Source organism: Tachysurus fulvidraco, chromosome 8 (assembly GCF_022655615.1).
Source record: "Tachysurus fulvidraco isolate hzauxx_2018 chromosome 8, HZAU_PFXX_2.0, whole genome shotgun sequence".
NCBI lineage: Eukaryota > Metazoa > Chordata > Actinopteri > Siluriformes > Bagridae > Tachysurus > Tachysurus fulvidraco.
In genome coordinates this window covers 3,145,500-3,160,499 of record NC_062525.1, presented here as the reverse complement: position 1 = coordinate 3,160,499, position 15,000 = coordinate 3,145,500, and the positions used below count along the sequence as shown (strand labels likewise).

The window sequence follows — 15,000 nt, the reverse complement described above, 5'->3', positions numbered from 1 at the left end:
AATACCCTTTGGGGTGCAAATGCTTTTGGCGAAATGTGGCTACTGAGGATTTGGACACTTCATGTCACTACTGCAGTCATTATGGGATTCTACTTATTATACTGCATAGAACAGTACATGCAATTCTTAATGTTGGATGTATTGTGTGTGTGAGAGCTTAAAGGACTTTTCGGAATTCCCAATTCAAGTCTATGGAATGTTCGACCGTCGACTATGGGAAAACCGAAAATTCCGTCCAGAGTAAGGTCCTAAAGAACCTGTCCGAGTTCGGTGGAAATCGCTCGAAAACTTGCCGAGTTATAAACCTCAAAAGTTTATAATGGAAGTCTATGGGGAAAAAAGGCCACTTTGAGCTTCCGTACTGGGAATGCCGGAATTCCGATCGCTTAGAAAAATAGGAGGAGTTACTCTTGATAAATTTTTGGCTAATAATAATAATAATAATAATAATAATAATAATAATAATAATAATAAGCTTATAAAAGAAATCAGAATGTTGGCTTCTACAAAGCCAACATAATAATAATAATAATAACAACAACAACAACAACAACAACAACAACAAGAATAATAATAATCTTGTTGTTCTTCATCTTTTTTCTTCCCCTTCTGTTTCTTATTCTCTATTTTCTATTCTCTTTTTCATCTTTATCTTCTTCTTCTTCCTCATGGGACAGGGTTATTAATTTACACTCTAATGATCACTGACTTCTTCATTTGAAGATTTGAATTTGTTAAATCTTCACAAACAAACGCAGCATCTTTAATAATGACATTTTGTTTGAGCAGCATTCGATATTTCACCGATTCTGAGGGATTTTGAGGCTGAAGGTTTATTTAGATATCAGCTCTTTTTTAAGGACACTGAGACACTGACATGTATATATTTGTATATTCTTTGTGCTCTTGAGAATTTTTTAATGTTATTCTTAACCTGATCAAGCATCAAGAGTAGCGTGTGTGTCAGGTGTGTGTGGTGTGTGTGGTATGTGTGAGGTGTGTGTGTGTGTGTGTGTGTGTGTGGTGTGCGTGGTGAAATGTGTGGGTGGTTAAGGTGTTGGTATACTGATCTGAAGGTCATGGGTTCGAACCCCAGGTCCACCAAGCTGCCACTGCTGGGCAAGGCCCTTAACTCTCAGTCACTCTGGATAAGGGTGTCTGCTAAATGCAGAAAGTGTGTGTGAGGGGTGTGTGTGAGGGGTGTGTGTGTGTGTGGTGTGAGTTGAGTTCTTGCTCAGCTCCAGCAGGGAGTGAAGTTTTTTTTGTGATTTGGCAGATCAGAGCTCGGCTTCAGGGAAGAACCTGGATGCGTTTTTACTGAGCTGCCTGCTCTTGTTCTTATCATGACAGCACGATAATGTTATTCATCACCGCAGGGTGTGTAAAACTGCTCCAACTCTCTGCTCCACTCCACCCAAACACATCTTCAGTTTAAACACCATCACATGGATTTATCAGCTTTGATATGAAACCATGGAATCCAGCAGGTTTACAGCAGTTTGATCTCTGAAGATCCCAAACACAATGCAGTGTTCTCGACGGGTTGGCGAAAAAGTACAACTGTGAAGGAACCAGAAATCACATTTAATTATCACGTGTGTGTGTGTGTGTGTGTGTGTGTGTGTGTGTGTGTGTGTGTGTGTGTGTGTGTCCTTTAATATGTGACCTACACCCTACAGAGAACACCCTAAAACAGCTGTCTGTTATTTTCTTGAGGGTCCATGCTGTTATCCAACACAGAGTCACACACACACACACACACACACACACACACACACACACACACACACACACACACACACACGTCCGAGACCAGCTTATGATTCAATCAGAAAAAATGTTGAAGCGGTGTGAGATAAGAGGCGTTGTTCTTTCAACACTCACGCTTGGCCTTCGACTGAAATGAGAGGGATTCAATAATGATCATTCAACAGTGTATACACACACACACACACACACACACACACACACACACACACACACACACAGAAACTCAGCATGTAGCTTTAATACACTCTTCTCTATATTCTGTCAAAACAATTTACAATAAAAAAAAATATTTACATTAAAGTCACATCGCAGACTAATAAATCTTACTGTACGAAGTGACATGGTTCCACATAGATACTTATAATTACATGTAGTTCCACATAGTACTTATAGTTACATGTAGTTCCACATAGTACTTATAGTTACATGTAGTTCCACATAGTACTTATAGTTACATGTAGTTCCACATAGTACTTATAGTTACATGTAGTTCCACATAGTACTTATAGTTGCATGTAGTTCCACATAGTACTTATAGTTACATGTAGTTCCACATAGTTCCTTGAAGTTCCTGTATAAAAGCCCTTGACCTGGTTATGATATTAATGAAGACAGGATGACAGACGTGATTATTTAGATGAAATGACATGATGTATGGCGTCTGGTGATGATAATGGGGCTGGTGTTTACACACGTGTACACACATGTTTACTTGTGTGTTCATATGATATCTGTGAGCCTCGGTGAGCTTAGAGCTTCACAATACTGGTGCTACATCAAAGACTCCTCTGATGTTCAGCAAAACATTCATCCGTTTGTTTGTTCGTTTGTTCACTTTTTCAGTTATTTCATGTATTTATAGATGAAACTGAAATCAATATAATTATTTCTCTCTCTGTTTGTGTGTGTGTGTGTGTGTGTGTGTGTGTGTGTGTGTGTGTGTGTGTGTATCTTCTGTAATAATGGCAGTTTTACAAGCAATTGTTTATCTATCTATCTGTCTGTCTGTCTTTCTGCTCTCTTCTCTCTCTCTCTCTCTCTCTCTCTCTCTCTCTCTCTCTCTTTCTTCTTTTTTTTTTATCTCTGATCTGTTTCTCTACAGACTGTGTTGTAGATCAAGCTTTACTGTAGTTGTGCTTGTGGTTGTAAAGTGATTATTGATTGTTTATTATGAAGATTTCTTTTATAATAACTAACACCTTACACTGTGTTCTGTACTGCAGGTAGACGCAGAGTAACACACAAAATAACACACACACACACACACACACACACACACACACACACACACACACACACACACACACACACACACACACACAGCCTATGTGTCAGCATGCTGATTTCTCTCCTGTGTTGTTTCAGGCTCATTTATATTAATAACACACACACACAGAGCTTAGAATAATTTATGAAGCAGCATGAGAGAGGGGTTGAGAGAGAGAGAGATGATTCCTGGAGGAGGATGGAGTGATTGAACAGTTATTACTCCTTTTTTCATTTCCTCCTGGTGAAGCAGTAAATCTGTCACAGGAAGTGCACTTTAACCTCGTTCCTTTAAAAAAGGAAATATGCATTAAGGTCTCAGAGCCAAAAGGTTCAGCAGTTTGTCATTCATGCAATTTTTTTGGCTGTCACTAGGAACGAGGGACTGAATTACAAAGTCCTGGGTGGAGGTCACGCCACTTTCACTTCAATGTAAAAAGAAAATTTGGTTTTGATTATAAAGATCCGTCTAAGGGCTCAGGGCATCTTACTGCCAGCCTGGGGCTTCTTCTGTCCGTTCTGGGGCTTCTCTCATTAAACCTGGGTCTTTTTCTGTCCATCTTGGGGCTTCTGTCCTTTAGCCAAGGTCTTCTGATTTCTGTCCCGAGCCACCTCCTGTCCAACCTGGGGATTATATTTTCCATCCTGGATTGTATCTCATCTAGCTTGGGGCATCTTCTGTAGAATCTGGGGCTTCTGTCATATAGCCCAGTTATTCTGTCCATCCTGGTACTTCTGCCAGCTAGCCTTGAGCTTCTTTCCATCCTGGGGCTACTTCCATTTAGCCTGGGGCTTCTGTCCATCTTGGGGATTCTCTCGTCTTGCTTGGGACCTCTGTCCATCTTGGGGATTCTCTCGTCTAGCCAGGAGGTTCTGTTCATCCTGGGGCTTCTCTCATCTAACTTGGGGCTTCTTGTTTCCATTCTGATACCTATATAGACACCCTGGGGCATTGCTGTCCAGCCTGGGGCTTCTGTATTAACTTTATATATTCATTTACATTTACATTTACAGCATTTGGCAGACACCCTTATTCACACATACAACAGACAGGTGAGAACGTGCTAGTTCAAGTATTTCATGAAGAAGTAGGTTGAAGACCTACTTCCCCTAGGGGTCGTTCATTCCACCATCTTGGTGCCAGAACAGAAAACAGTCTTGTTGTAAATTTCCCTCTTACCCCGGGAGATGGTGGGACCAGTCGAGCAGTGCTGGTAGCTCTGAGGGTTATGAGGGCTTTTAAGTGAGAGGGATCTGGTTCATTGTGTTCATAGGTAGACCGGCCAGCAGTGAGTTGCAGAAGACCGGTCTTGAGATGACAAGACTGAATAAGTACCTAAGCAGCCTGTGTGGACAAAAATGGCAGAGTCCTTCTAATATTGTAGAGAAGGAACTGACATGAGTGTGTCACTTTGCAACATGTGAGGAAAAGGACAGTTGTCCATAGTTACCCCAAGGTTGTGAGCTGTGACCAGCAGTTCAGTTTTGCTAGAATTGAACTTCAACCGATGAGCCGTCATCCACGATGATATGTCTGCCAGACATGCTGAGATCCAAACCAAAGCTGTGGTATCTGAGGGCAGGAAGGAGAAGATAAGTTCAGTATTATCAGCATAGCAGTGGTAAGAGAACCCGTGTCAGGAAATAACTTTACCAAGAAAGTGAGTATACAGGGAGAAAAGGAGAGGACCGAGTACTGAGCCCTGTGGGACACCAGTGGAGAGTCTGCATGAAGATGCTGTCATTCCCCTCCATGTTACATTATATGAGCGACCTTCCAGGTAGGAAGCAAACCATTCCCAAGCTGATCTGCAAATTTCAAGACTCCTGAGGGTGGACAAGAGAATCTTGTGGTTGACCGTATCAAACGCTGCTGGAAGGTCGATCTTAACTCTCTTCTAATGCCGGGCAAGACATCTGAAAGCCAAGGAGCAGAACAAGAAGGCTGAGTCCAAGGGTAGTGAGGAAAAGGAGTCAGGATCGGAAAGAGACGAAAGAGTGCCAGAAGCTACAGAATAAGGGGAGACAGTGAAGGTTGTGGCGGGTAAGAAAGAGTTTTCCAGTTTTTCAGAGAGAGTAATATTCCAGTTTTAAAGGGGAAACTTTTTGATTTATTTCATTTGTTTATCACTGTTCTCCAAATTATTATCGGGACATTTTAATAGTGACTCTCATAATCCTTGTTTCTTGCAAACAGGAGTAAACGTACAAAACAGCACAGTAACACTTTCTTTTAAACAATACTGGGGCTTTTTACACCTGGTCACTTCCTGCGTTTTCTGTGATCCGATATCTACCCGATGGTAAAAACATAAGGTCTAAACGCCCTCTGAAAAATTTTGAAGACGGATATAAATCCGATGGTACAAACCCCTTCAGGAGGAGGTCTGGGACGCGTTACAGATGTAACTGGACAGGTGTAAATTAATGTGGTTGTTCAAGCCACATACGTCAGCGCTAAACTCCTCCCAAACGGAAGTATGTCACTCGCAGGTGATCTTTCATCCAGGCGTCTCGTCAGGGCTTAAAACGCGCTGCTGCCGCCAGCGAAAACGCAGCAAACAGTAAACACTGTTTTTTGTAGCAAGAACCAGCAAGAACCGCCGTAACGAGTTATTTTGTCTTCTTTTTGATCGCGTTCTGAAAACCGCATACACCAAAACGTGTTCCGTTTCAATTAACTTGGAAATGAGGTTAAATATATTAGCATTTTGGGCGGGAGCAGAAAGATAGGATCGATATCCGATTCACCGAGATGCGTTTATGTGGCCTGATGTAAATGGGACAGTTTTAACAAATCAGCTAGCTATCGGATCAGAGACAACACAGGAAGTGACCGGGTGTAAAAAGGCCCACTAATACTGATTCTTTGTTTTCACTGACATCCAATTAACTCTTTTTTTTTGTGGTTGTTGTTCTGATAAAGATGCTGCGAATCAGATCTGTTTTCCTTCTTCTGAAAACATGATACAGAATGTTCACATGAGCATAAAAGAATGCTGGTCTTTAAATGTCAGATCCGCCTCACAAGCCTCAGCCTGATTTGTAGTGTATGTTAATGCAGTGATGTGAGTGAGAGAGAGAGAGAGAGAGAGAGAGAGAGAGAGAGAGAGAGAGAGAGGATGGCAGGCTTCCGCAGATTATATTTCACTGCTCTTTCCCCAAAGTGCATGTTTTCTTCTTCAGCACATTAGTAAGATTGCTTTCCGCAAAAACCTTCTCGTTTGTCAACTTGGATTTAAGCTATTAAATTGGTGCCAGTCAGTTTCCTTGTTTTATGGTCCCTTGTTTCTGGACTGCGTTCGTTCATTCATTCATACATTCATCTTCTACCGCTTATCCGAACTTCTCGGGTCACGGGGAGCCTGTGCCTATCTCAGGCGTCATCGGGCATCGAGGCAGGATACACCCTGGACGGAGTGCCAACCCATCACAGGGCACACACACACTCTCATTCTCACACACACACACACACACACTACGGACAATTTTCCAGAGATGCCAATCAACCTACCATGCATGTCTTTGGACCGGGGGAGGAAACCGGAGTACCCGGAGGAAACCCCCGAGGCACGGGGAGAACATGCAAACTCCACACACACGAGGCGGAGGCGGGAATCGAACCCCCGACCCTGGAGGTGTGAGGCGAACGTGCTGAGGTTCCATAAGATTTTAACAAAGTGTTAGAGAAATACAAGACTTTGGGATGTTCTGTTATTTGAAAGAATAAACTTTTCAGGTTGTAACTCATTTCGAAAATCCATGCTGCTACTTCAGCTACACTGTATATTTGATCATATTAGGTGGCATGGACGAGATCCACATCTACTCCGCACAGACTCTCCACTAAGGTCCCACAAGGCTCAGTACTTGGTCCTCTTCTGTTCTCCCCTCTATACCTGATCTCTTGTGATATGATGTCATATCCTCATGGCCATATGCTGCATCCGTCCCACAGACTCATGTTTCCTCTCAGATCTTAGCTTCTGGTAGACATCTGAAACATCAGCTCATCAGCTGGTTAATGGTCACCTATTGGTTAAGGTGTTGTAGTACCAATTGGAAGGTTGTGAGTCAAATCCCAGGTCCACGAAGCTGCCACTGCTGGGACCCTGAGCAAGGTCCTTAACCCTCAATTTCTCAGTTGTATAAAAATGACACAAAACCTAAATCACTCTGGATTAAGGTGTAGGATCCTACAAGAGGGAGGAGCAGGAGCAGGAGCAGGAGCAGTGGTCCACTAGATCAGCATTTATTGGCTAGGGTGGACTTAATGCCTTTCACTGCTTAAGAATGTAGCTAGGACGGTGGAACGGGTGAAAACAGGAAATATGAAGATGACTATGAGATGTCAGTGTAGAATGAGGGTCATGTGTTCTCTCTCTCTCTCTCTCTCTCTCTCTCTCTCTCTCTCTCTCTCTCTCTCTCTCTCTCTCGATGTGTTCTAGTCTGAACCTGGTCATGTGAGTCTGTGTGTATGTGTGTGTGAGTCTGTGTGTGTGTGTGTGTGTGTGTGTGTGTGTGTGTGTGTGTGTGTGTGTGTGTGTGTGTAGACAGTGAAATGTGCCTGAGTTTGTATACCTTCTGATCTACTGTTTGATCACCGAAGCTGGAACAAAAGCATGATCAGCTGTTGTTGAAGTGCAAACACGGTTGTTAACACACTCTTCTCTCTCTCTCTCTCTCTCTCTCTGTCTTTACTCTCAATTAACTTTAGTTTCTTTCCTTATTCATATTTTTCTTCATAAAGGGGTTTTGAACCGCTCTTTGTCTGGCCTGTCACCTAGGACCTGTTTGCCTTGGGAGACCCTACCAGGGGCAGAAAACCCCAGACAACATAGCTCCTAGGATCATTCAGGCACGCAAACCCCTCCACCACAATAAGGTGGCGGTTCAAGGAGGGGAGCGCTTTGAGATGCTACTTTTAAAGGCGCTATACAAAATAAAGTTTATTATTATTATTATTATTATTATTATTATTATTATTATTATTATTATTATTAGTGTAATCACTGTACACCTCCTCATATTATGAAGTTCTCCAATTAGCCAATCAGGATCCAGCAGCACAAGATCAAAGAGATCGTGGTATCCATGATACAATAGCATGCTTTTATAATATAATAAACAATGCTATAAAATCATATCATGATAAATAAGATATAAACTTTAAAAGAGTTCAATTCAATTTTAGTTTTGAATGTTATTTCTAAAAACTATATATAATTATATTAACTAAATATAGTTATAATTATTTAATTATAAACTTAATTAGTTATAATTAACTAAATATAATAATATTCAATAATATAATTATTGAAGGGGGGGCACGGTGGCTTAGCGGTTAGCACGTTCGCCTCACACCTCCAGGGTTGGGGGTTCGATTCCCGCCTCCGCCTTGTGTGTGTGGAGTTTGCATGTTCTCCCCGTGCCTCGGGGGTTTCCTCCGGGTACTCCGGTTCCTCCCCCGGTCCAAGACATGCATGGTAGTTGATTTGGCATCTATGGAAAATTGTACGTAGTGTGTGAGTGTGTGAGTGAATGAGAGTGTGTGTGTGTGCCCTGTGATGGGTTGGCACTCCGTCCAGGGTGTATCCTGCCTCGATGCCCGATGACGCCTGAGATAGGCACAGGCTCCCCGTGACCCGAGGTAGTTCGGATAAGCGGTAGAAGATGAATGTATGAATGAAAAAAATTTTTTTTTGTTCAGCAAACTGCAGGAATGTATGAGAAATGTCTCGTATCATGGTATAGTGTTTGTAAATACTGTATATTTATAGTAAGCACATTATCAGACTAACGCTTCGTGTGAAGCATTAAGGGTACGTGGCACAGGTACAGGTACAGTTCTAGCAGCTAACAAACAGAACGGAATTCGACGCTTCCTAGTAAACATGGTGACGGTCAGTGTAAATAAAGCGCTGGTCACGGAGTGAGAACGTTATTTATTTCTAAACGTCCGCGCGTCCGAATGTAACCCGGTGTTGATATTTGTGAGGGTGCAGGGGGTAGAAGAGCTCTTGCATGGTATGTATGGTATGGTATGGTAAGAGCTCTCCGTTCCAGAGAACGCTCTGACCGGATCGGGTGGACGCCGTTTACCGCCGCTTCGCTTACATCTGACCTTTCACCTCATGTGACGGTAAATGACAGAAACTCCTGAAAGCGAAGCCACCATTTTTAGTCATCTGTAGCTGAATGTGATTTGCGGATGAAGCTGGTCACATGTACGGTGTACTACACACGGTTTAGTGTGTGTTACCATGACAACAACAAGAAGTACTGCAAATGGCTAAAATGCCCTGTTTTAAATGATTTTGTTGTCTGTGTTGAGTTCTGGATCCTGATTGGTCAGAAGGTGTTGATTCTGATTCTGTTGTTTCTGTAACAGCAGCTTGTCCAGATGTGCAGATGCGAATTAGGTATTTTTTAAAAAATAAATAAATAAATTGTCGGTAAAGTCTGTTTTTTGTTGTTGTGTGCTTTAAGAGCAGGGGAATTCAGACCCTCCCTGTTTCCTCAGGCTTCTCAGGAGTGTCATGACAGCTTCACCGGCACACACTTGTGTCTGTGTGTGTGTGTGTGTGTGTGTGTGTCTTATTCAGCATTTAGTATTCTCACTTTCGTCATCGAGGTGAATGCCAGAGGATTCTGCTGGAACACGATAGCCGAGTCGACTCAGGCTTGCTCGGCCTGTCAGAGCTCCCCGCTGTGAAGGAGTCGAATATGTCACTGTGTGTCAAACACCAGCCACAATCTCACGACGGAGCTGCATGTTTGTCACGCTGCTGCAGAGAACCGACACAACCGTATGAATAAAAAAGTCCTTCAGTGACAAGGGGTAAAGAGGAAGCGCACAACACCCCCGCTTCAGAACTTCATCAGCTTCTGGATTAGATTCGTAGTAGCTTTGACTTCATTTCTTTCCTCCCTAATACTTTTTTTTTTGCTTATCTTATATAGTTATCTCTTTCCATTCCTCACTCCACTCCACCCGTCCCATCCTCCTGTTCTTACTCGCATGTCTTTTCTAATTCATCTGGATCTGAGATACGCTCCTGCACTTATACTCAATCAGCGCAGCATTCAGCTGTAATACAACACATCATGAAATCTCCATCAGTTCAGATACACACGTCTTTTTGTTCTTTCTAACAAGCGGCTTGCAGAAACTGAGAATTATTCATTAAGCCACAGCGCGGATGAATTCTCAAATCTGATTGGTCGGTAGTTCTGGCAATGAACGTGTAATGCGCTCGTTTAGTATGTTGGCATTTATATATAATGTTGCTATAGTAACAGCTTATACACTGGGACAGTACACAACGTAATTATGTACATACACGCACACATCCATGCACACACACCCACATCCATGCACACACACACACATACACACAAACACACACACAAACACACACAGCCTTTTTATTAAGGTCCCATGACTATTAATCGTTTTGTTGCTATGTTCTTATGGCCACTTTAGAGTGTTCTTAATAATATATTTATTAATAAGAGTTTACTGTGATGCTATGGCAATACTGTACATGTGTATGGTCATGTCAATAAAGCTTGTGAAAACTGAAATTGAGAGAGAGAGAGAGAGAGAGAGAGAGAGAGAGAGAGAGAGAGAGATTGACAGACAGACAGACATAGGGAGGTACAGTAGATGTAGAGAGAGAGAGAGAGAGAGAGAGAGAGAGAGAGAGATTGACAGATTGACAGACATAGGGAGGTACAGTAGATGTAGATATATATATATATATATATATATATATATATATATATATAGAGAGAGAGAGAGAGAGAGAGAGAGAGAAGATATATTGACATATGTGTACATACATAAGGGAGTTACATATATTTATAGAGAGTATAGAGAATATAGAGTATAATAAGAGAGATAGATATATAATTTAATACATACATACTATTTATTTACATTAGATGAGAAGATATATATATATATATATATATAGTAGATGAGAGATATATATATATATATAAGATTGACGAACATACAGACATAGGGATGTACAGTAATTTCTATTGATAGATATAGATGATAGAGATTATATAGATGAGAGAGAGAGATTGACAGACAGACAGACATAGGGAGGTACAGTAGATGTAGAGAGAGAACATATATAGTAGAGATATAGATAGATAGATATAGATAGAGATTTACAGACATACAGACATAGTGAGGTACAGTATATGTAGATAGATATACAGAGAGAGAGAGAGAGAGAGAAGAGGATAGAGATTACAGACAGACAGACATATTTATTACATTATAATGTTAGATTGATAGAGATATAGAGATAGATATATAAAGATATAGAGATTGACATCATACAGACTAGTGATGTCAGTAGATGTAGAGATATATAGATGATAGAGATAGAGAGAGAAGATTTACAGAAATACATACATAATGTGATTTACACTTATATGTAGTATTGATTTAGATAGAGAGAGAGAGGAGATAGATATAATTGTACAGACATACAACAGACATAATCAGACATAGTGAGGGAAGGGACGGTAAACACATTAGATGTGAGAGAGAGAGAGAGAGAGAGAGAGAGAGAGATTGACAGACAGACAGACAGACAGACAGACAGACAGACATAGGGAGGTATAGTAGATGTAGAGTGAGTGAGAGAGAGAGAGAGAGAGAGAAATTGACAGACAGACAGACATAGGGAGGTAGAGAGAGAAATAGAGAGAGAGGGAGAAGAGTGAGGAGAGAAGGTTCTGGAAATGAACGGGTCATGTTACAGTCTCTGAGGCCTGGAGGCCATCTGCTGTGGGGTAAATAAAAAGCATGGTGTGAAAAACAGCCCCATTGTGTGTGGACCTCATCACAGCAGGTGTAACTGCGGTTACATCCAGTCACTACAGAGAAGCTGAGATTAGAGCAGGAGCTCAGAGTTAAACCTGACTTCATCTCCTGAACACTTCCTCATTCACTCAGACCAAACACATGTACAGGTGCTTCTCTTTAAAGTTCATTTATTTCACTAATGCTCCTCAAGTCAAGCCTCATGAACCAAAGAGATGGCTCAGGAAATCTTTGCAGGAGTTTGGAGTTGATGAGCTGATTATCATGTCACCATTTTTGTTAAACGTGAGCCAAAATCATCACAATAAAAAACCCCAAAGACTTAAACTGCTTCATTCTGTGTGTCCTGGATTACTATAATACACTTATTTACAGTTTCACTGACACTTCCATGGCGTTCTAATTCATTGGGGTGCATTGGGGAAGTCGTGGCCTAATGGTTAGAGAGTCTGACTCCCAACCCTAAGGTTGTGGGTTCGAGTCTCAGGCCAGCAATACCACGACTGAGGTGCCCTTGAGTGAGGCACCGAACCCCCACCAACCCCCAAACAGGCTGTTCATCAGCTGACCAAAGGTTTAAGACGACAACCTGAAAATATCCATGACAGAACTAAAGGTGTAAAAAAGGACTCTGTAGTAAGAAACCCCACCGTTCTTGTAGCCCCACCGTTCTTGTAGCCCCATCGTTCTTGTAGCCCCACCGTTCTTGTAGCCCCATCGTTCTTGCAGCCCCACCGTTCTTGTAGCCCCACCGTTCTTGTAGCCCCACCGTTCTTGTAGCCCCTCCGTTCTTGTAGCCCCACCGTTCTTGTAGCCCCACCGTTCTTGTAGCCCCACCGTTCTTGTAGCCCCTCCGTTCTTGTAGCCCCACCGTTCTTGTAGCCCCACCGTTCTTGTAGCCCCTCCGTTCTTGTAGCCCCACCGTTCTTGTAGCCCCATCGTTCTTGTAGCCCCACCGTTCTTGTAGCCCCTCCGTTCTTGTAGCCCCACCGTTCTTGTAGCCCCAACGTTCTTGTAGCCCCACCGTTCTTGTAGCCCCATCGTTCTTGTAGCCCAATCGTTCTTGTAGCCCCACTGTTTTTGTAGACCCATCGTTCTTGTAGCCCCACCGTTCTTGTAGCCCCACCGTTCTTGTAGCCCCACCGTTCTTGTAGCCCCACCGTTTTTGTAGCCCCACCGTTCTTGTAGTCCCACCGTTCTTGTTGATAACTTCAAAGCCTCGCTTCAGCTTGATGCTTGAACTGTTTCCAGGAGGCTGGTGGGAACGTTGCTCCATGTGGTGAAGATGGCTTCACGAAGCACATCCATGGTCTGGAACTGACGGCCGTTTTTGTAAACGTCGCTTGCCATCCATCCCCCAAACATTCTCAAGGGGATTTAGATCAAGTGAACCGGCAGGATGGTCCAGAGGAGCAACGTTAGCAACCCAGATCATGATGGAGAGTCCTCAACTGTGCCGGATAGAAAACGGCATTCACTAAATTTCAGGGGTTTCGTTACCACGGCGTAAAGTGGACGTGGTTTCTGGAGGTCTTGGAAAATGCCCTCTTTAAAAAAATACCTATGATGGATAATTAAGGACAAACAGTCACACAAGTAGATTTTATATTATATATCTATTATGCTTTATTATCTTACAGAAAACAAATAAACAACCAAAAACTACGGTTAGGGTTAGATGATCAAATAGGCCACGCCTACCCGGTTAGGGTTAGATTATCAAATAGGCCACGCCTACCCGGTTAGGGTTAGATTATCAAATAGGCCACACCTACCCGGTTAGGGTTAGATTACCAAATAGGCCACGCCTAACCGGTTAGGGTTAGATTACCAAATAGGCCACGCCTAACCGGTTAGGGTTAGATTATCAAATAGGCCACGCCTACCCAGTTAGGGTTAGATTATCAAATAGGCCACGCCTACCCAGTTAGGGTTAGATTATCAAATAGGCCACACCTACCCGGTTAGGGTTAGATTATCAAATAGGCCACACCTACCCGGTTAGGGTTAGATTACCAAATAGGCCACGCCTAACCGGTTAGGGTTAGATTACCAAATAGGCCACGCCTAACCGGTTAGGGTTAGATTATCAAATAGGCCACGCCTACCCAGTTAGGGTTAGATTATCAAATAGGCCACACCTACCCGGTTAGGGTTAGATTATCAAATAGGCCACACCTACCCGGTTAGGGTTAGATTATCAAATAGGCCACGCCTACCCAGTTAGGGTTAGATTATCAAATAGGCCACACCTACCCGGTTAGGGTTAGATTATCAAATAGGCCACACCTACCCGATGATGTAATATCTGTTACGCTGCTCTGAAATCCCTGGAGATAAGTGCATCCCGTAGAAAACATCTCCAGTAGGATCTCCTTGTCATGCCAGTATCGTTGGAAGCCATCAGGACCGTCCAGGTTACATTTTTTCTCGTCCGAGACCTCCATGGTTCAGTGTCCAACGTTCGGTGCTCCCTTGCAAATTCCAGTGGCTTTTGAAAGACATTTTTTTGTTCTTTAAGCCCTTCTCTCGCAGATGCCATCTTATGGTTATTGGGCTGCAGTCAGCATCAGTAATAATAGCCTTAATTTGGGTCGAGGACCGGCTCGCGTCTTCACGGGCAGCCCGTCGGATCCTCCGGCTCAGCGCAAGCCTTTTTGCTCTTGCCACCGTGAGATCATGACAGTGTGACTGTCTGAAGGACAATGACATTAAAGCCAAAAGATATAGATTTTAACTTTTAAAGGCTTTATGGTCTTTGCAATAAGTTTTCAATCAATTGCCTACTCTATTTTTTGTCTCTTGCTCTCGTTTCTTCTTTTGCCATTTTGAAGAAGTATTTACAACCTGGTTACGATCCACCGGTGTGAAGTGTGAATAGTCGTAATATTTTCCCTGTCTTAAGATTTTGTTCAGGAATGTATTTTACATGTCCACATGCCATATTATTTAGTCAATTAATAGTGTCGTCCCTTTAAAATTATTTTTTTCATCATAAGTATAGCAAATATTGTAAACGTTGCTTGCGTACAGTATGTAAGTCTGTTAGTGTGTGTGTTATTGCATGTGTGTGTGTGTGTGTGTGTGGCTGTGAAGCAGGGGAAGTGTTGTCATGT

General features: G+C 42.5%; 2 protein-coding genes across 11 annotated transcripts in view; one reads left to right on the top strand and one right to left on the bottom strand.

The window, feature by feature from the left end:
* The window catches only part of ablim2 (actin binding LIM protein family, member 2), a 95,993-nt gene that overhangs the window by 34,576 nt on the left and 46,417 nt on the right, over positions 1 to 15,000 (top strand). The window lies entirely within an intron of this gene.
* LOC125145333 (translation initiation factor IF-2-like) overlaps positions 12,474 to 15,000 on the bottom strand; it is a 2,915-nt gene continuing 388 nt past the window's right edge. Inside the window, exons 1-2 of the mRNA XM_047817432.1 lie at positions 14,178 to 15,000; positions 12,474 to 13,445 (exon numbers count right to left, since the gene is read on the bottom strand). The exon at positions 14,178 to 15,000 is cut by the window's right edge and continues 388 nt beyond it. Of these exons, the coding sequence (XP_047673388.1) occupies positions 12,495 to 13,160 (666 nt within the window). The 5' untranslated portion in view covers positions 13,161 to 13,445; positions 14,178 to 15,000 and the 3' untranslated portion in view covers positions 12,474 to 12,494. The remainder of the gene's footprint in view (positions 13,446 to 14,177) is intronic.